General features: G+C 41.2%; 1 protein-coding gene and 1 long non-coding RNA gene across 9 annotated transcripts in view; both read left to right on the forward strand.

Moving 5' to 3' along the window:
• NOP56 (NOP56 ribonucleoprotein) overlaps window positions 1-18,094 on the forward strand; it is a 31,988-nt gene extending 13,894 nt beyond the window's left edge. The window contains exons 3-12 of the mRNA XM_068106522.2: window positions 205-319; window positions 508-675; window positions 7,069-7,267; window positions 8,181-8,368; window positions 8,532-8,683; window positions 11,181-11,281; window positions 11,634-11,782; window positions 12,837-12,958; window positions 16,234-16,380; window positions 17,484-18,094. Coding sequence (XP_067962623.2) covers window positions 205-319; window positions 508-675; window positions 7,069-7,267; window positions 8,181-8,368; window positions 8,532-8,683; window positions 11,181-11,281; window positions 11,634-11,782; window positions 12,837-12,958; window positions 16,234-16,380; window positions 17,484-17,684 — 1,542 coding nt within the window. The 3' untranslated portion in view covers window positions 17,685-18,094. The remainder of the gene's footprint in view (window positions 1-204; window positions 320-507; window positions 676-7,068; window positions 7,268-8,180; window positions 8,369-8,531; window positions 8,684-11,180; window positions 11,282-11,633; window positions 11,783-12,836; window positions 12,959-16,233; window positions 16,381-17,483) is intronic.
• A 3,066-nt stretch (window positions 18,095-21,160) lies between these two features.
• Window positions 21,161-22,493, forward strand: part of LOC144890696 (uncharacterized) — a 30,957-nt gene continuing 29,624 nt past the window's right edge. For all 8 annotated transcript variants that reach the window (XR_013622437.1, XR_013622439.1, XR_013622438.1 and 5 more), the window contains exon 1: window positions 21,161-21,389. This is a non-coding gene — a long non-coding RNA (uncharacterized LOC144890696). The remainder of the gene's footprint in view (window positions 21,390-22,493) is intronic.

Below are 22,493 nucleotides of genomic sequence, written 5' to 3' on the forward strand. Positions count from 1 at the left end.
TATGCTTTTCTTTTCTTTTGTTTTTTTAACGAATGTTTCTGTTTCTGGCGTTGATTCGTCAAATTGAGTGTTGCCATGAAGCACAATTGTTAAATATCCTGAGCACCTGCTTTTGTCTTTTTTTTTTTTTTTCTTTTTTTTTAATACCTTGCAATTTTAAGGGAAGAGGGTGAAATGTTACTGACTTCTCTTTTTTTGTTTCAGGTGGAAGCAAGCATCACAAATTTTGGGAATTTCAATAAGATAGTCAAACTTGCAGCATTCTTGCCTTTCAAGTCTGCTCAGGCAGCGTTGGAGAACATTAATGCCGTGTCAGAAGGTAAATTGATAAATTTGGTGTTTTTCATGTCATTCTGGTCTGGAGTGCAGAATTAATTGTGAAAATTGAGATGAACTGCATTGAAATGATTCACGATTTCAATTACGCTTTGAATTGTAGGCCGCGTTGACCCATTGGTTATTGCACACAGCGGTAATCCGAGATTTTGTGTACTGCTCGCTATTCAGGAATCCTGCACGACGACCTTCGGATATTTCTCGAGACCCATGTGCCTCAGTCGAAGAAGAAGAAAAAGGTGATCCTTGGTGTGGCCGATCCCAAGATTGGGGCAGCAATACTGGAGGAGCTTGGAATCCAATGCCAAACGACCAATGTCGTGGCAGAAATATTGCGTGGTAAGCACCAGTATCACTAAGGATTGAACTTGTTTTGTTATGTGAAAGTACAGTTGCTTCTGCAGCTGCTATTTTCTCTGTTCAAGTTGGAATTCTCCTGTTTTATATGCACTAGACATGTCTATCAATCTCTTCGCTAACAGGTTTAATCAAAAGATGGCATGTTGCATTTCACAAACGTATTGCATGTCTATCGGTGAATCTAAATGAGGACGTCAAATGAAGTGAAACGTGTGGAATAAAAAATTAGTATTTTCTGTAACACGTAGTTGCTGTTGTTTGTGATCCTTCCGCATACTTTTATATATCAGGTGTACCGGAAAGTAATGTCGTTTTTTAAGCTGTGTATTCCTCTTTGAAAAACTACGTGACTTTCCGGTACACCTAATATATAATACAGTGCATTCAGAAAGTATTCAGACCCCTTCACTTTTTTCACATTTTATTATGTTGCAACCTTATGCTGAAATCGTTTCAATTCATTTTTTCCCTCATCAATCTACACTCAATACCCCATCATGGCAAAGACAAAAAGGATTTTAGAAAGTTTTGCAAATTTATTAAAAAGAAAAAACTGAAATCACATTGACATATAGTATTCATACCCTTTGCTATGACACTTGAAATTTAGCTCAGGTGCCTCCCATTTTTCTTGATCATCTTTGAGATGTTTCTACACCTTGATTGGAGTCCACCTGTGGTAAATTCAATTGATTGGACATAATTTGGAAAGTCCCACACCTGTCTATATAAGTTCAAACGATGTGAGTTTAATCTCTACATGAGAGAATTCCACAGAGCTAGTTTGGCAGTGTATACGCCAACAGATCGCTGTCTCCATCGATCTTGCCAAGGCCGTAACACCTATCGGCTCAAAATCCTTTTAACTGTTGACTTGGTGGTTTTTACAATGAAGGAAACATTAACAATGTTGTTAAAAGTTTATTTTGTGATTGGAGTTATGTTGTTTGGAATGAAAAATATATCTAGTTCAAGTAAATGACGACATGCCGTGATGGTTTCTACTTTCTAAACATGAACTTCACGGATCGACGTTTCTAAATGTGAACGTACCCGTTTGTTTGCAAACGGGTACGTTTTTCATGGAAGTCCTTCACCAACTTGCTGTCCATGTCTGACGTGCAACTGGGGGTGCTACAGGAATGTGGAATTTATTGGTTTCATGCTTTAGCATTCGCCGTACCTGCATTGCCTGTTTGCTTCTGGCCTCCCACCCGTGCGTAGCATGAGTATCTCACTAGTGATGTATAATTCGACAAGTACGCTTCATCTGATCAGTATGGGAAAAAGAATTTCCTCTGCAACTGTTAGTCTGATGGACACAAATTTTTCAGAATATGAGCAGCTCCTCCTGAATAATTTTTTTATGATAACTATGACGTCATAGGCCATGTGGTACAGGCGCCATCTTGGAAATTTTTTTTTAAGTTGAGCCTCTATATCTCCGAAACCGCTCCATGGAAAAAAATTGAAACATGACTCGTTGACAAGTACTCACTCCCCTTGGGGAATAAGATTTGTTAATGATGTCATTGGTACCTTAATTATGACATAAATTCGACAAATACAACACTTATCCGATCATTGATTTTTTTTTTCTCCGCAACTGTTGGTCTGATGGACACAAAACTTTCACCATAGGAGCACCTCCTCCTTTAGAATATTTTAATGATAATCATGACGTCATAAGTCCTGTGGTGCAGGCACCATCTTGGAAAACCCTAAAAAGTTTCACTTCTATCTCCAAAACCGCTCCATGGAAAAAATTGAAATGTGGCTCATTGTAAAGAACTCAATATGGGAAATAGGTGTTAACGATGACGTCATTGGTGACATAATTCGACAGAGACAACGCTTGGTCTGATCAGTTTGAAATTTATTGACCGTGACCGATGCAACAATTCTATTTGAGAATACTAATTTATAATTTAATCGCTCATGTGGTCTGGTGGCCATATTGGATCAAAGAAAAAAACCCATTAAAAAACAAGAGTTTGCTCGCACCAAGTAGACTGCGCAGGGTAAGTATTGTTATGTTAGGGCGTAGAGGAATATCTAGAGCCAGGTAGATCTGCATAGGTAGGTACTCCACTGTTGTGATAGGGAATCTACCTGTAATTTATGTGTGTAGCCCGAATGTCGGAATAAGTTGTATCTGTCCCTGCCACGAGGGGTGAGGCATGCTAATTAGTACAGGGATTATGGGTAAAATTCCCTTGTGTGTCGTTCCCTCTGTGAGCAATCCAGTGTCCCTTATGGCAACGCACTCATATAGACACTTAGATAGGTCCATTAGTGCACGCATTAAATAATTCCCCGCCACCACAATGACTTTGGAGGAGCAACAGGCAACAGCCACGTAGTACGCCACCATGGGCGACAAACATCGTGCCAGGCAGGCTGGGACCACGCCCAGGGAACGTGTGATTGGTTGGGGTAAGGAGCTGGCCACTGATTGGTGGAAGGAAGCGGCACACTGATTGGCCACTGACCGTGGCCACCGACCGTGATAAACAAAGAGCGCGGTTCCTAGATCTATGTACACATACAATGCAAATCTACATGGGTCATATACCTAATCACTTGCCAAAAGTGCACCAAACAATATGTTGGAAAAACTGAAAATACACTCTACACACGATTTAATAACACCCGGTCAGAAATCAATAACTTCCACACCAGTCAGGGCAAATCTCTACCTTACACGATACACTTTAATCAACCGGATCACTCTATAAATGACATTCAGATCTCTGCCATTGATTCAATCACAAATCGATCACACACCACGATTCTGAAACGTGAGTCCTTTTGGATACACAAACTTCGGACAAAAGTCCCTCATGGCATAAATTTTGATGACTAAAGCATGTTCCCACATCAACCCAATCAAATTGTTAACCGTAACCCATTCATTCATTCATTCATTCATCATTCATTCATTCATTCATTCTACCTTTATATGTCATTTATATAAATATATAAATATATTATATGAATATAAATGGGATATGAATATATGCTTGTGTGTTTATGTATGTATATCTCTATATTTGTATATGCACGTGCACCCTAACTGTAACGCAAACGGTCACTTCCGTTGAACTTGGGGCTGGTGAGTGAACTTTGGCATGGCTCTTCCTTCTGTATGCATCTCACACACATATCACCATACATACTTGACTGATATACATGCCTGCTGTTTTTGTAGACTCAGAAAAGACCTTTGTTGGTCGAAAGCTTGTCGACAATTAAAGATCGACGTCCTGAAGCTACGTCCGCGTCTTATTTAATCTAACGATTATATATACTAGGGCATGCCCGTACTATATCTATATCTAAAATTATATCCCCCCCCCTCTATTTACATGAAATGGTTTGGTCCAAAGCGAACGGCTTGCGAGTACGGTGACAATCCCCCCCCTCTATTTACATGAAATGGTTTGGTCCAAAGCGAACGGCTTGCGGAGTTTGGTAAAGAAATCGCCATAGCATGCACAAACGCACAGGAAAGCGAAAGAATCGCAAATTAGTTTTAATTAGTTTTAAAACATCGTTTAACGCCAACATAGCGGCAACATAGTTTGCCAACGTGAAATAAATGAATACGCTCTCAAATGTGCCGTCCGAGGCAGAGTCTGTTCGCCACGTTCGGCACACGTGATAACTCGCTGCTCTCTGATTGGTTGAATTGGTTGAATCGTTTTTTGGACATAGCTCGGTAACTACTTGTCCGATTAATATGAAACGTTGAAAAGGCACATCCTCGGGTCCCCAGCAATATACCTGGCAAGTTTCAAGTATATCGGACCCGTGGTTGTCGAGAAACAGCGGTCACAGACAAACACACAGACACACACACAGACAGAGATTACTGGAATTATAGATAGAAGATATATATATATATATATATATATATATATATATATATATATATATATATATATATATATATATATATATATATATATATATATATATATATATATATAAATATATGTATATAAATATATATATATATAAATATATGTATATATAAATATATGTATGTATATGTATGTATATATATATATATGTATATATATATATATGTATATATATATATATGTATATATATATATATACAGTGGAACCTTGACTTACGAGTTTAATTCGTTCTGTGACCGAGCTCGTAACTCAAATTGCTCGTTTCTCAAATCAAATTTCCCCATTAAAATGCATTGAAATGCTATTAATCCGTTCCAGCCCGCCAAAAACCACACCAATTTTTTAAAAAATATACAGTATATATAAAAATATCTCGTGCTTTATATTTCACCTGTATGCAGCATACAAGTTGGCAGGATGGCCTGGACTGGAGGTACGCACACTTGACTCTAAAGTCTAAACTGTCCAGCCTGGGTTTGAATCCCGACCCAGCTATAACCTGTCATGGGTGAATCACAGGCAGGGTGATTCATCAATGTGTGTACCGCTAAACTGGGCGCCCCGTTTGCGTCCCATTAGTTGTTGGATGTTAAGGATCTCACCGTGTTTTCCACAAAGAGAAGGCGAGCTATCGCCGGCACTCTGAACAAGTTGTGGCCTGGCATGCTCTTCTCCTCTGCCGTTATATACGTCCTCCTCGGCATCTTTTTCCAGAAGAGCCCTGTCTCGTCACAGTTGAAGATTTGCTGGGGGATGTATCGTTCGGCTTCTATCAGTTCGGCAAAAGTTATAATAAAATCTTCAGCTGCCTTCACATCCGCCTCACCAAGTCGACAACACGCACACCTCGCTCATGTTTTTCGACGATTGCGTGTTTTATATCCAAGCACATCATCCTCTTCTTCTTCTCAGTTATAATAAAATCTTCAGCTGCCTTCACATCCGCCTCACCAAGTCGACAACACGCACACCTCGCTCATGTTTTTCGACGATTGCGTGTTTTATATCCAAGCACATCATCCTCTTCTTCTTCTCAGTACCGTGTTTTCCACAAAGAGAAGGCGAGCTATCGCCGGCACTCTGAACAAGTTGTGGCCTGGCATGCTCTTCTCCTCTGCCGTTATATACGTCCTCCTCCTATACGGTTAAAACTAAGAAATTTTCCAAAATAACCAACATGCGAAAACAAAAATGCAGCGCTATACTGCAGAGATACTGTACTTGCACGGCAAGATAACCACGTGACCAGAACCCACCTGGTGGCGTAAACTCAAAATAACCAACATGCGAAAACAAAAATGCAGCGCTATACGGCAGAGATACTGTACTTGCACGGCAAGATAACCACGTGACCGGAACCCACCTGGTGGCGTAAACTCAAAATAACCAACATGCGAAAACAAAAATGCAGCGCTATACGGCAGAGATACTGTACTTGCACGGCAAGATAACCACGTGACCAGAACCCACCTGGTGGCGTAACTCAAAATAACCAACATGCGAAAACAAAAATGCAGCGATATACGGCAGAGATACTGTACTTGCACGGCAAGATAACCACGTGACCGGAACCCACCTGGTGGCGTAAACTCAAAATAACCAACATGCGAAAACAAAAATGCAGCGCTATACGGCAGAGATACTGTACTTGCACGGCAAGATAACCACGTGACCAGAACCCACCTGGTGGCGTAACTCAAAATAACCAACATGCGAAAACAAAAATGCAGCGATATACGGCAGAGATACTGTACTTGCACGGCAAGATAACCACGTGACCGGGTGGCGAAAGCTCGTAACTCAGATCTCGGCTCGCATCTCAAAGCAATAAACCGCCCGAGCGACGGCTCGTATCTCGAAAAACTCGTAAGTTGGGGCACTCGTAAGTCAAGGTTCCACTGTATATATATATATATATATACACACACATGTATACATACATACATACATACATACATACATACATACATACATACATACATACACATACACACACATACACACACACACACATATACACATATATATACACACATACACACACACTGGCTTTGATGTCTGGCACACCAAATTTCAGCTTTCTTTGACACGCAGAAGGTACCAAGCCTTAATACAAGTCAGTGAGTGGTTAGAAAGAGCTTTATTTATTATTTATATAAAGCTCTTTATAACCACTGAATCTATACATAATGGAGCAAGTGTATATATGTATCATCTACTCCAGTGACGAATCCGGAATTTTTTGAATGGGGGTGGGGTGGGTCCAGAAATGAAGGGTTCAGGGTGCATAATTTGTTGTTTGTGATTGGATATCTGCGCAATTTGAATTTTTATTTTCAAAACAAAATTAAGTTGGATTTCCTGCTTATCTTTCATGCATGCTTTTCTGTTTTATTAACTTTAAATAACCCGCTTGCTCTGGTTATGACTGATGTTTGCACGCAGGTATCCGACTGCATTTCCACTTGCTGATCAAGGGCCTTACACCTCAATCTGCCGGACAGGCGCAGCTGGGTCTCGGCCACAGCTACTCTCGTGCAAAGGTCAAATTCAACGTCAACCGAGCTGATAACATGATAATCCACTCCATCAGTCTTCTCGATCAGCTGGACAAGAACATAAATACATTCTCTATGCGTGTGCGGTCAGTTTGGGCTAGAAAGGGGAGCAACATGGGTGCATGTCGTGCGTGTTTCAAACCCTCTCCCCAGAATAAGCAAATTGTCGAACTCGAACTGTGTACAAGAGGTTTATTATAGATAAGAATACATGCATGGAAGATGTTGGCGTGGCGTATAAGCTTGCAACACCATATGCAACATCACAATGGCACCATGGTCCTCCACAGCCGGCCCCAACCCGTAGTCGGAACTCCAAACAACATCCTTTGTTCAACCATTCCGAAAGAGAAACTATACAAAGTTGACAGGGCAGGATAAGCTTTATTCGGAAAGAATGTTTCGCCAAGGCCAAGCATGGGATATTATGTCAACAGTTTCTCAGTCAGACAACCAGCCACCAAGGAAATAGCCCACAGTGTCTTTCAGCCTGGAACACTGCTGCCCCCGTCAGGATAGGGACTTTATGAAATCCCCTTCATAAGCAGTACAGCTTAAATAGTGATGTTTCTTACAAGATATGAGCAAGCAATCATTGCAGTTCCCTCTTTGTGTTCTCAGACATGTGCTTGGTGTGCCATAGCAAACCATAACTTTGATTCCTAACCCTTTTTCTCCCAACATGCATTTGCCTTATGCCTATAAGACATGTATTTCCAAATGAATACTTGTGTAACATCTGTTTGCCCTCTCTATGCTTACCACAAACTGCATTCTGTCCATGCAGTTTGTACAGAAAAGGGAGGAATATCGATTTCTGTGAAGCTTCCACCCAACTGGACTGTGTGTGTCATAGTTGGTAGCATCATTTGGACGCCTTCACACATATTGTTTTGTTGTTGGCGTTTTAAGGAAGATTAACTTTTGTGCAGATTTAAATCTATCCTGGAACGAATCAAAATTATCCATGTCACTTTTTTTTCTTTTTTTTCTTAACAGCGAGTGGTATGGCTACCACTTTCCCGAGCTTGTAAAAGTGATTTTGGACAACCTCATGTACTGTCAGCTTGCCAAGATGATTGGTAACCGCAAGACACTGTCCGAGGAGAGGCTGGAGGAGTTGGAAGAAATCACAATGGATGGTAGCAAAGCGCAAACTATCTTGGACGTGTCTCGTTCCTCTATGGGCAAGTTATTAATGCAGGCTTCTATTGACATATTGAGTTTGCTTTTGTCTGTGTTGTAAATATTTGAAGGTTATCAGGTTGTTGTGTTCGTGAGGCATCCTTGTATTGGCTGAGCTCTCAATAGCAGAATACTAAATGCTATCTTTTGTAATTTGTTTTTTAGGCATGGACATCGCACCACTTGATTTGATTAATATAGAAAGTTTTGCTACACGTGTCATTTCACTCTTCAAGTACCGCAAGGACCTGCATGAATACCTGCGTTCCAAGATGAACCAAGTTGCTCCAAACCTCGCCACACTCATTGGCGAAGTGGTGAGTTGTGTGGCTTTGTATCTTCCCCCCTCTTTCAAGAGTGCTGCCAATTGACACCTCATGTTGTCTCCCATGCCCCCTCGCTCTCTTCCACTTGTCACTCTCACACTTCCCTGAACCTTTGTGTGTGCGTGCGTGTTGCCTGTTCCTTTCTGCTCCTGATCCTGAGCTCCTTCATGAACCTGACAGATCTAGAACATTGATTGTATTAGGCCTCCAGTGAGGTTCCCACTGGAAGCCTATTGTTCTTGTTCTTGTAAGGATTATTATTCTCACACATTTTGTGTCGACTATTCCGAGAAAGCCGTTGTGGTTAGCTCTACGAAGCTTTAACTCAAAGATACCAATGTAACTTAGTGCATCATGAATTGGTGTTTCATCATGAATAAGGAAAACGTGTTTCTGAGCTATGACATCAGCCACGTGGTATGGTGGCCATCTTTGATTTGAGGATTTTTGTTTTTGCAAATCCATGTCTCCAGAACCACTCAACGGATCATTCTGAAACTTCACACGTATGATTGACTACACATGAGGATTTCTTTTTTTGCCAACCATGACATCAGTCACATGGTATGGTAGCCATCTTGGAAATAAAGGGAAAAAAAAAATAATGAAAATCTATATCTCCAGAACAGCTTAAGCGATCCAAACCAATTTTCAGATATTATCGTCTACCCATGAGGAAAATTTATTGAAAACTAGCTGAATGCACCCGGCGTTGCCCGGGTTCTTTTTGAATGAATTTAATCTTCTGTACATTAGGGTGGCCCTTATTTTTGAAAGTTTGAAATGTTAAGCTCTCACCGTCTACGACTGGTCCATTTGCCCTAACAACAAAGCAGGCCAAATATCAGCTAAATTCATAAATATTTAGAGGTAGTCCAGCACCCTTGAACATTTCCCCCTAGAGACCATGTGATTGAGGTCACTGAACACTAAAAACACATATCACAGATAATACAGTATGTATCACAGAAATAAATAAACACCGTTTGATAAAACATGCTTGTGAATAATTATCACATCTATGGACTAGAAATATAAAAAATATATAAAATCTTGATTCTTGAAGGTGCCTGGACTACCTCTAAATATATACAGACTTGTATGAAATTTTGACTGCAGCGTTCCTATCCCAAATGGATCACATTTAGGCCATGAGAACATTCAAATTAACATTTCAAAATTTTCACCCCGTTTAAGGGTGTAGTACTGGTGAAAAATTGAGAAAACTACATAGGTACCTTTGAGAGGCCTTTACACAAAAACAAAGTCAAGTTAATATCTAATTTTCAGTTTTTCTTGAAAGATATCATCTTGGCTTTAACTCAGACCAGTTTCAACGCTTCTTTGTCATATTCCATGCATATAATTTGCATAAATTAGACCGTCAATAAAAAACAAGGAAAAACAAAGAACACATTTCTACTTCTATCTTCTATGTCATCTATCATTCTTTTCACACAAAACTTGGTACATGTATTATACATGTGTTACTCTACTACCTGATGAGGATTTTGTGAAATTATGTCAAATGTTCACTAATTAGCTAATTATGCCAATTACCAGATAAAACTTGGTTGTCCTTCAATCAATCCACAATGGCTACTCCTATAAACAAAAGCCTTCATCATTTTAAAGGAAGTGATATTCTGAATATCCTGTCCAAATTTCAGCCCAAAAGAATGATGCAAATTTAAAGTTATAACAAATTTCATGCAAAATATTATATTTCTTGTAAATTGCGTGTAAAGATAACAATAATTAGGGGTACTTCTATGACCTCTAATAGCATGATTCTTGTTTATAAGACTATAAGAAAACTGTTCAGCTAAAAAAAAAAAAAAAAAAAAAAATCGCCTGTTCACCAGTACTACACCCTTAAGGGCCACCCTACTGTACATAGGTCTGACGCGAGTCCAGTATCAGTTAGTGCTCAACGATTCCTTGTTCTTTCTTCTGTCGGGCCCCGCGAGAGAGAATTTTGAAAGCAAGTGTTGCAATCAGTCAGATATTCCTATTAAGTGCATAAGTTGTACTTCAAGAGAATTTTGAAAGAAGAAGAAGATTTATTGCGAAATGGGCCCAGCCCGGCCGAGGCGGCCTCGACCGGCCTCGCCACCGAGCCTGTAACCTTCTCGGGGCCCGTCCCGACATTTTTTGGTTTCAGAGGTTTCCTCCTATCTTTCACCGTTCAGGAGATTAACGTGTGCAGACAAACAAACAAACAAAAACTTTCTTTTATATATATATAATAGATAGATTATAACGTCATCGGTCACGTGGTATGGTGACCATTTTGCCTGGGAGCCTGTCATCACTGCTCACAGTTCAAGTTTTTTTGGTTTCCTAACTCTTCCATGCAGTTTTGTTCTAAGGTTCTGAGCATTTGAGATGTAAAGTCGGAACCTTAAAAAAGTGCAAACCACATGTATTCTGGAGGTGTGTGTGTGGTGTGAGACTGCAACCCTCTTCAGACATTTTGTCATTGCAGGTTGGTGCGCGTCTCATCTCGCAAGCTGGAAACCTGACAAACCTCGCAAAGTACCCTGCCAGCACTGTGCAGATTTTGGGTGCTGAGAAGGCACTTTTCAGGTACTTGTACAATGCGAGGCTTGTTATTTGTTGAACTATCGTGGTAGTTATTTTAAAATATAAAATAAAAAACATTCCTCAGTATTTTCTGGAAGCCCTGGAACCTGTCCCCTTACTCCGATAGGAAATTGGTTTTAACTATCACAGTTCTGAATATCGTGGCATATTCTCGGAACGTAACCCCGGCAATATTTAATGGTTTACATTATTATGAAAAAAGTCCATTTAAAAAAATGTAAACAAATTGATTTCTCGCCAATTTGTATGATTTTCAGGATGTATCTTTGAATTGGTGGCTAACAAATATTTCAAAAGTGTCAATTTGTGAATCGTGTTGACTTTATTCTTATAGGGCATTGAAGACCCGAGGAAATACACCCAAATACGGTCTCATCTTTCACTCGACATTCATCGGCCGCGCGGCGGCGAAGAACAAGGGACGCATATCGCGCTACCTTGCCAACAAATGTGCCATTGCATCCCGAATCGACTGTTTCTCAGGTTTACTGTGCCATTGTGCATTTTGTGATGCTTCAATTGATCCTGTATTGTGATTCGGCAGATTCAGCCCAGTGAGTGTTGTAATGGTTTTGGCGATTCGTTTTTTGGTGGTTTTGCTGCACTAAAAATATATATATATATTGTACAACTTTGATTGGTGACTTCCAAAACATTTTTGCATACATTTCATCGAGTAAATGACATATAATACTTACCAAAGTTTCTATCGTATGCAAATTGGGAAAGTTGAAACACGACTAGTTGGAAAATGTGAACTTTTTATTCTGTAAAGTCAAGAGGTTCAAGGAGATTTGTTAATCTTCACCTATTTCTGAAGGTGGTCCTCCTTAATCCGTGTTGGGTTATACACAATACACTTGTTCCATCAATGCCATACTGGTTTTATGACACCTGTGTATGAATTATTTGGGATTTACTTTAAATCTGAAAAATTCTTTGTTAAATTTGGAACTTCCCATCCCATCTCTGCTCGATTTGTAGCACTTGGTCAGCACTGGCGGACATTCCTGTTAAGAACAGGTTTGGGATGGTATGGGTTTGATAGGATGGATGACTGCAGAATAGCAACAAAATCACGTGATGGTTGGGCTTGAAGCTCAAACCACCATGATATCACCCATCTAGGCAAGTGTTTTGAGAAAGGTTTACCTTCGACTGGGTCAAAGTTAGCTCTTACAGCTCTTGCAGCTAAAAGTTTTTGTTTTTTTAGCTCTTACACGAGCCTCGATCTTGTACACCAAAAAAAATTAAAGAAGTGAATAAAAAGATAAGTTGCAAGTAAATTTACAAAGGGCCAGGCAGTGCCTTTTTATTTATGTAAATACTTTGACTATCGTAACTTCCTGCATAACTTGCTCACAGCAAACATTTATTGCGCACAATCAATTTTGGCATGTAATTGTTTTGCCATTTCTGCAATAAAATGTCCACATAAACTCATAATTGCTTTTAGTTCAAGTTGTGTGACGATGAAGTGAATCTTTTGTAAAGTAAATGTTGATGCAATCTGATTCGCATGTTTTGGTTGTTCCAGATATTCTGACAAATGTGTTTGGGGAAAGGCTGCGCCTGCAGGTCGAGGAGCGGCTCACCTTTTATGAGACGGGTCAGACTCCACGAAAGAACACAGATGTTATGAAGGAAGCCGTGGCTGAGGTTTGTTGTTGCTGGAGACAAACTTCCTGATATTTCTAGTTCGGGGTTTTTAAGTTATAACTCCGAAATCACCTCATTTAGTTGGTCCCTGTGTCCGGCCGTCCATAAGTATGTCCGTTAACATTTGACTAAAACATCTTCTCAAACTACCCGACCGATTATGGACCAAATTTGGTATGATGAATCAGGATGGCAAGGTCTCATGGGGTTGTCCACCCCATCTGGATCCGCTTATTTAAAGAGGGTAAAAGTGGGGTTTTGCCCCAAATATTGGTATTTCATTCAAAAATCTTCTCGAAAAGTGACAGCCAAATCCAGACCAAACTTACCATGCCCTAACCTTAAGTTGTGCTCCCCATGGCCGTATCTCCACTGGAAAAGGGGCCACAGGCTCCCTCCCCAAATCCCTTGTATTCACTAAAAATAGTTTTCTCACACTCACAGATTTGGTCTACAATCGGTCAACTACATGACCGATTATGGACCAAATTTGGTACGATGGATAGGAACAGTAAAGTATTCATGGTTGTGCTCCCCATCCGGATACACTCTCTATAAGAGGCTATAAAGGGGACTTTTGCCTCAAATTCAGGTAATTTATTTTAATATCTTCTCAGAAACCGTGGGGAAATAACCGCCAGTCAGTCCCCCACTGGGCTATTTTTATTATCTCCTCCACCGAATATGGAAGGAGGTTGTTTTCAACCATCTGACTGTTGTGGACTGATGTTTGTTTGCTGGTCTGTGAACAGGATACCTGAAAGTTGTGATGGATTTGGATGAAATTTGGTGAACAGGTTATGAGTGTGATGACTATTAATTGATTACATTTTGATGAATATCCAGATACTATCATTTTTATGTGATTCTTCACCATTGAGTGATTGGGTTAAAAACGATATACAGCATGATGCTTCAAAAAGTTGTGGTCGACCTATGATATAATATGTAGGTGGATGATTTGGTTACGTCACAAAAACAAGCCGATTCGCTTTTGGTTCGGGTCCAGTCTTTCAGTGGGGTATAAAACGTAAACTGTTTAGCTTGGTGGAGGTATGCGTTCTACCGTGTGCCGTTCTAGTTTATCAATCCTTCGCCCTTTACATTTCTGCTTCCTGGACTGTTACCTGTTCCTACCATGGGCACACACACACCTGTGACAATTGTGTAAAAATAATTGAAACTGTGTGGGAGTCGTGAGTGGTTGCACATCTTGGGGTATGGTTTTAATCTTTCTTTTCAATTACTGGACCTTCTTTCACACAAACAACCCACGAGCTTTACGTTAAATTAGATCCAACTAGAGCAATGTGACTGTGTCGCCAATATGCCTCCGCATGTCACGGGTAGATGCCCTCGTTCATTGTCCTAAAAATAAACAAGTTTGATGTAAATCCCTTCTGCTGTTTTCAAGTATCACATGTTCACCAGCCATGACAAGTTTCACATGATCGGTGAAGTGGTTTCAGAGAAGGGATATTTTTTTAAATATCGGCTTTCAAGTTAGTATGGTTGCCACACCATGTGACATATGACCTTAAAAAATGTACACGCTGCACATGCATGTCGGGGATCATGTTTATGAAGTTTCGTGTTGATTGGATATAAGATTAGTTTTTCTATCCAAGATGGCTGCCAAACCACATGACCTACGACATCATCATTTTCTAACTATATGCAACAATGGTGTTGGATGATATTTGTAAAATTTGGCATTGATAGGGTAAGTGGTTTCAGAGATATAATTATTTCATATTTTCCTCCAATCCAATATGGCTACCACACCATGTGACCAATGACATTTTCATGTTCATCTTTTAATCGCCATGCCCAGTCAATGACACGCAAAGTTTCGAGTCAATCGATTTGGTCGTTTGGGAGAAGATGATTTTTAAAAGCTTTTAGGTTAATTCTGGCTGCCAAACTGCTAAACCAATGGCTGCCAAACCATGTGACCTATGTATAAAAACCACCGTTTAGAGGCCATTTTTCCCCGCAAAGCAGGGGTTGGCCTTTTCGGGGACCGTGGTTGTTGTTGTTTTTTGGTCCCCTTTTTGAAGCAATGTTTTACGGCCGGATGCCCTTCTTGCCGCCAACCCTGTTTGTCGCCTTTTTACGATAAACGGGGAATTACCAGTGAACTGGTACTCAATTAGCCGACCTCGGAAGGATGACGGGCTGAGTCAACCCCCCTGGCGTTAATTCAGCGATCGGCCAGGATTCGAACCCGGGATCCTTGGATCCTAAGCTGGCACCCTAGCCGCTAGCCCAACACCAGGGACTATGTGACCTATGTATGTTGTCATAAATTTAATATTCCAATTCAAATTAGTCGTATACCATCATGTGCATGCGATTTCAGATTTTTAGGACAAGGAATTTGATTGAAACATTTTTTGCCTGGTATACCACTTCACCTATGATGTCATCATTATCCTGCTTTTGTTCCCCATTGGAAGTACTTGGCTGGCAATGTGCCAAGTTTCAAATTTTTCTGTTCAGCGGGTTCCGGGAAATGTTTTTCCAAGAAGTCGTGTGTGTGTGTGTGTGTGTGTGTGTGTGTGTGTGTGTGTGTGTGTGTGTGTGTGTGTGTGTGTGTGTGTGTGTGTGTGTGTGTGTGTGTGTGTGTGTGTGTGTGTGTGTGTGTGTGTGTGTGTGTGTGTGTGTGTGTGTGTGTGTGTGTGTGTGTGTGTGTGTGTGTGTGTGTGTGTGTGTGTGTGTGTGTGTGTGTGTGTTTTACACCGTATGGCACATGACATAACCATGGGGGGAGGGGGTAGTTGTGGGGGGGGGGGGGGGGGTTTGGGAGTTGTGAACTAGATTGTGAGAACTATAACTAGATTGACGAGGTGTGGTGTTTTTGTTCAGTTACCTAGCAACTGGCTAGCACATGCCAAGCCAGCCGTTCCTTAACAGTTTTTGAATTGAGTGCTTTATCCACTTGGTGAATGAACACACCCCCCCTGGCTTGTGGGGTTTACCTGAACACACACCTGGTTACGGGGTATACCCGTGTGCGGGTTATACGTGCTTGAAGTTTTTCTCGAGCACTTTTTCCCCCAGGTGCGAGGGAGCAGATTATTTGCGTTGATTTATATGGTAATCGGTGATATCCAAGATGTATTTGGGTCTTAATCAGAATAAACACCTTCATAAATATGAAGCTGATTAACAGTGTAGTGTTTTATACCATACCAGAGTTTATAATATGCTGGCAAGACGACACAGAGAAAATGCAAAACTTGAAGGCGGTTTTGTTCTTTTTGTGCCCTTAGGCGTCACTTGTGGTAGCGGAGTTAAAACGCAAGCGAGACAAGAGATTGAAGAAGGAGTTGAAAAGGAAGAGAAGGGCTGAATCTTCTGCGGAGGCAGAAACATGTCTGAAAATGCCAAAGTTGGTAGAAGTTGAAGTAAACCATGAGGTGTGTTTTTGTTCACCTGTATAAATTGTGTGCGTGTGTGTGCAGGTGTTCCACCAGTCGTCATCTCCACACGGGCCACAAGACTTGATCCTTTAAGTCTTGTGGCCCGTGTGTGAAGATGACGTCCATGGTCTCGGTTCATTCCATGGTTCCATTCCATGGTCTCAAAGCACCCATCTCCATCTCGGCAAAGAACCATGACTCATGGGCCAAGCTATCTCCTCATTTTTGCTGTCTCCCCCTCAATTTCCCTTCGTGACGATGATGTTGCTCTATGTGACCTCCAGGGGTTCGCCCGATCCCCGCTTGCCTGGCCATGGCATGCCTCTGCCACCTGTCGGCTTCTCCACATGCAGTCCCACTGAAGCTTGGTCCCAATCTGTCCTCAGTGGGTGGGAGTCGACAAAGCACATCGAGCTGCACAGCTAGGCCGCGTCCCCAAATGCATGTAAATCAACATTATACCAGATGCCACGAACGCAGTCCCCGGCCTTGAAGCTGTTATATTCAGCGTGGTCATCAATCCCACTGAAGCTCGGTCCCACTCGTCCCTTGGTGGGTTTGATTTGATTGAAGCCCTCCGGGCTGCGCGGCCAGGCCGCGTCCCAAACCCATGCTGATCAGCATTGTATCGGTGCCACGTGCATGGCCCATGACGTCATCGAAGCTGCCGAGCTCGGTCCCAATCGTCCTTGGCAGGAGGAAGTCTTCAAAATGGAGTTGCCAAAGCTCGGTCCCTTGTCCTCGGCCAGAGAGTCGACAGAAGCTACCAGGCTGCAGGCCTGATTCGTCTAATAGTCAGGATGTGTCTGCCGCAAACGCGTGTTGAACAACGTGAAACCAGCTGCCATGTGTGCGGTCCTCTGTCCCACCAAAGTTGTCACTGTCTTTGCTCCCATCAAAGTTATCTTCGATCCCATTCGTTCACGACGAGGGGAAGGCTGCCTTCCCTTCGCCGCCATCTATTTTCTTTCTTTTTAATTTGTTCAAAAGTTTTACTTTTCTGCACTTTCATTCTCCGTTAACATTGAGATGAGACTGCTTTGCTTCAGCAGTTAAATTTGTTTCTCTAACCTTGCACTCTTCTTTCTGGGTGTGACCAGGTGCCAGAGGGAAGTCCAAAGAAGAAAAAGAGAAAAATTAAACAGGAGCCCGTGGAAGAGAATGGCTCTGATGTCTTTGCCTCTGATAGCAGGAAAAGATTAAGCCTCTTGTCTGAGGAGGTCGTTGACTCTGAGACAGATTTGCCTAGTCCAGACAAGAAAAAGAAGAAGAAGAAGATAAAGAGCTCTACTTCTGAGTAGCTCCTGCAGATTGTAAACTTTGAAAAACTGTGCTCGGGGCCCACAAATATGTAGCTGTTGCTTGGAAGCAAATGCATCACCATTATGATTTTCTTTGTAAATAATTGCCGTTTGATGCATTCTATAATGAAATCTTTTTTTTTCTTTTTTTTTCATAAAATGGTTTGACAATGCAGGTGTTTGGATTCAATTTTTTTTAAGCAAATTGGAATTTCTAATTGTTTTACTCTTATAATATCTAATTGTCGAAGCACTTTCCTCAAAAGGCTTGGAAATGCAGTTTTGAATCTCGTTTATTTTATTGATTCTATACTTTGGCCTAATTTGATTCTATTCTGTACATACTTCAGAAGTGATGAAACGAACTTGCATTGTGATTTTTTTGATGTATAAAGCGGTTTTCACACTGACGGATGTATTGTTGTCGCGGTGATGGGAAAACGCCTTCATGTGCACAATTTTGTCTGTTCCGATGCTGCATTGATCTCGCATCTTTAAACCCCTACTTTTGTTACTTTTTTAATTTAGATGGAGTCGAACATGCGTGTACTTGCAGATGTCTTTTAGAAAGTCGACGAAATGCTTTAGAGTACGATTTTAATTTGATGATCGGGTGTTATGCCATCAGCACCCCATTTGCACCGACCTTTTCCAACTTCAGAAAGGTTTGCAACTCTTCCGTCCATCCATCTGTGTAATGGTCAGGATGTTGACAAATTTTGCAATATTGATGGTCCAGGTTTGAATATTTATTGATGCTCCTCTGGATTTCTCCTTTGCATTGGGACGGTTAATCCACTGAGGGACGTGTTTGCTGGCACTTGGTGTGTGTACAGGGTTGTCTTTGTTGAAAGGTGTGCATTCGTGAAAAGGTGAATGGCTTCAATATTGTAACCTGCTTCTGCTGTGTCCTTTGATTTGCACCAACTATTATTTCTGTTATACTATTTTTACAATAGTATAACAGAAATAATAATAGACTAACAGAAAAACTTTTTCTTTTTTTTTTCTTTTTTTTTTACAATTTCCCTGCTTGTCGTAAAAAGGCGACAAAAAGGGTTGGTGGCAGGAAGGGCATCCGGCCGTAAAACATTGCTTCAAAAAGGGGACCAAAAAAACAACAACAACCACGGTCCCCGAAAAAGGCCAACCCCCGCTTTGCGGGGAAAAATGGCCTCTAAAGGTGGTTTTTTATACTATTTTTGCAGTCTCATCGAATAGCTTGCGGCCTTTAACCTCAATTTCTAATTTGCTCCACTCGCCATTCCCCCAGTTTGGAGGGAGTTTTGTGGGTAAAGGTTGCCTTTAATAACCAATTTATTCTGTAGTTTGAATTTACTTTTGTAAATCAAGAACTAGTATGCTATGGCAGAAGAAAAGATGGTGTTGGGTGGGTTTCAAAATTATTATCTGACACCACAAGGTACCTGTTCAGGATGCTCCTCCCGCTAAATTCCTCAAACCTCCCATGCCACGGTGTGCGGTAACATTGTATCATTGAGTTGGGAGTCAGTAGGAAGTTAGATTGTGTGGTGGCCATGTTGATTGCTTGTGTTTGTATGTGTGAAAGGGCACACCCAGTCCAAACAATTACTCAAGTGCGGACAGCTTTCTTGGAATGCATTAGAAAACCTCCACCAAAGCAGATGTTAAAGTGCGATAAAACGGCCTTTTGAAAGAATGTGTGGAAGACAATAAGAAGAAACGCATGGTCTTGATCAGTTGTCGAGAAAGTCAATAAGAAAGAACCAGTGGACTCAGCATGCTGTGGATCACTATGCAAACTCACATGAAAGAAATCTTCAATTGAAACCCTGGCATACATTAATTTGTGAATGAACCGAGTGATTCCTACATGGATTGGCACTGTGCATCATGTGAAGTCTTGCTTGACATTTTCCCGACTGCCCTGTCGAGGAAAAGTGTTTGTGGATGAATTTGCTGATTATTGCATGTACCTGGAGTTTCATCAAGGAGAAAGTGTTGAGAAACCGGGATAGGCCATTTATTTGCGTGCTGCAGTCATGGCTTTCGTACAGGTGATTCCACAAATGCTACACCCGATATGTTAAGGTTTGGCGACTAATATTTGAAGAAGAAAAAAACGATATGAGAGGAAACTCCAACGACGGTCATTCATGTTTGGAGACAATAGGTTCTTGACTTATCTGCATACGTAATAATTAGACGGCTCCTTCAGCAATGAGTAACAAGAAAAAGAGCAATCAGAGAATGCAAACCTTCGCCAGGATGTATTTTCAGTGGTTTTTAAGGCTTTTGTGTTCAAACAAATATGGCGGCCGAAACACGTGACCGGTGACGTCATCAAAAAAAAAATTCCGATACTAATTTATTTCTTGATGCGCAAGAAATTTCATCTTGATCGGATGAAGTTTTGTACTTGTCGAATTATGACGTCATAATGGAGGCACCTATGACATAATCATTCACATATTTTATTCCCCATGGAGTCCTTTACAATGAGCCGTCTCTTTTTTCTATTCAGCGCTTTCCGAGACATGGAGGTGCGAAGTTTTTTGGTTTTTCCAAGATGGCGGCCGAACCACGTGACGTATGGCGTCATAATTATCATTAAACAAGTACAAAAAGTTTTAATTAAAACAAAATCTGCGTCGATGTTACACAATGCCTAGATGCAGCTGTGCCTATAACGTCGATGTTATAGGCACAGGACATTCCTATTGATTCGATTACTTGATGTTATTTTTGTGCAAAGTGAAAATATATCTCGGCAATTTCCCGTGTGTGGCGACGAATTTTTAATATATCTCGGCATTTTCCCGTCTGTTATTTCAGGCGGTGTATGACTGACAATGCCGCGATTTAAACAAAATATATCTATCTCGGCATTTTCCCGTCTCTTATTTCGGGCGGTGTATGACTGAGCATGCCGCGATTTAAAAAATATATATCTCAATGGACTTGAAGTTACAGGCCTTTGAGAATTCATTTCGTTCTATAGAGGGCAACTTTCATCGGATTTTCTTCCCGTTTTTTTTCAACCGAGTCTAAAACTATGTTAGCAACTGTGAAAAATGAAATGATATATCGAATTTGATTTGAAATAAAACTGTGTGAGAGAGGAAGACACCACTGGCCTACAAAACAGGCCTCAAAGCTATGCGAGTTAATAAAATGGTGGATATTTGTTTATATGAAGGCTCTCCCAGAATGGGTGGAGCTATGGTTCCCAGAATGGGTGGAGCTTTTGTCTTCTCTGCAAGAAGAAGAAGAAGAACAGCAGAGGGCACACTATGAGCAGCGTCTGCGATGCGGCTAAAAATTCTACAGGTGGAGTTGCACCTCTGGTGAAAATTTCCTGTCAATCGGACCAACGGTTGCAGAGAAAATCATATTTATTCCGTGTGGACAAACAAACAAACAAATGCAATAGCCTCTCAGGCGAGGGTAATAAAGGTTACCGCCCACTCTTAAATCCCCGCCCCCTTCCCAAGATGGCGTCTTGTCGCTCACGTCGTGTTCGCTTGCTGCGAATAATAATCATGATGGTTTTGAACGAACTGTTGTAATTTAGTTTTCGTGTGGTACGGCATCGTTACAACCAGAGGAAGAATGCTGATGAGGTTTTTTTCAAGCCACTCCGCAATGTGTCCTCCCTCGCTGTCGTGTGTCGCTGTCCATGGACACGTGGTGGAACTGTGCTGGAATGTTCCATCGTCAAAGGTAAATTCAGAAGGGATATACTGTACTTGAAGTGAGCTGTGACGTGTGAATAGGCCGTTTATTACGCTTGCACGCGACTAACTTGATTTTTAAACTATCGGGTGAGGGAGTGAGGAAAGGACACATCTGCGTACGTACTAGATGGATTGGCCTCAAAGGTTTGACAGAACCATCGTTAAAAATGTTCGAATTAACCAATCACAGGCTTCGTTACTGCAGCGCGCATTTGTTTCTGACCAATTCAGGGCTCGCATGGAATTGGTGGCCATTTTGAAAAACGTGAGGGTTGTTGCTTGTAGTTGTTTCTCACAAAATTTGCTGTGTTGTTTTTAGTTGTTTGAATATATCTTCTTTTTTTAAAGTCTGTATTCAAAACGTTAAAGGCTTTTTTGCGATTAATTTTGAGGTGAAATGTGTGCGTTTCTTTGGTTCGAGTCGAACTCTTTTTGGTCGAGTCGAAACTCCTTTGCTTTGGTTCGAGTCGAAATTTTCGTTCTGAGTGAAGCGATTTATTGGCGCTGAGGAAGCGCCTTTAGCGATTGACTTCCAGCCAGTGTAACGCTAAATCCTGTCACAGGAATTCGGAGATCATATAAGTGGGCGTGGCAGTTCCTGATTGGTTCGTGTTGGGGAACGCCTTCTCGCTGCCGACGTGACGTAAATTCGCGCACGCGCACTGGTGAAGCTTACTCGATCCCATATTACATGTACTTTCATTGCATACAAATTATTATACTTCCTCCTAGAAATTCCAAGCCCGAACCTCAGCGCAATCCAAGAGGATTCACTTGTTACCAAACGAAACGCGTTTTCGAGGGTTTAATCTGTTGGTATTGTGAGTTAAAGGTCAAGTTGGGTTTACTTTGGTGCTTTCTGATTGAACAATCGCAATGTTTATAAAATAAAATCGTTCATAATACTTTACGTACGTACTTTGACTGACAGGATGAATCGGCCATGACGTTGTAATAAATACCAGTCATTCATTGTTCACGTCCGGAGGAAGTGGGGGTTGGTCAGGATGATTGAATGTGTCATGTGTGGTGGATAACCTGTGGAAATTTAAAATCCCGCCATTTTGTCGACGTTACATCCCCGGGACCC

Source organism: Myxine glutinosa, chromosome 2, assembly GCF_964187855.1.
Source record: "Myxine glutinosa chromosome 2, kmMyxGlut1.1, whole genome shotgun sequence".
In the NCBI taxonomy this organism is placed as follows: domain Eukaryota; kingdom Metazoa; phylum Chordata; class Myxini; order Myxiniformes; family Myxinidae; genus Myxine; species Myxine glutinosa.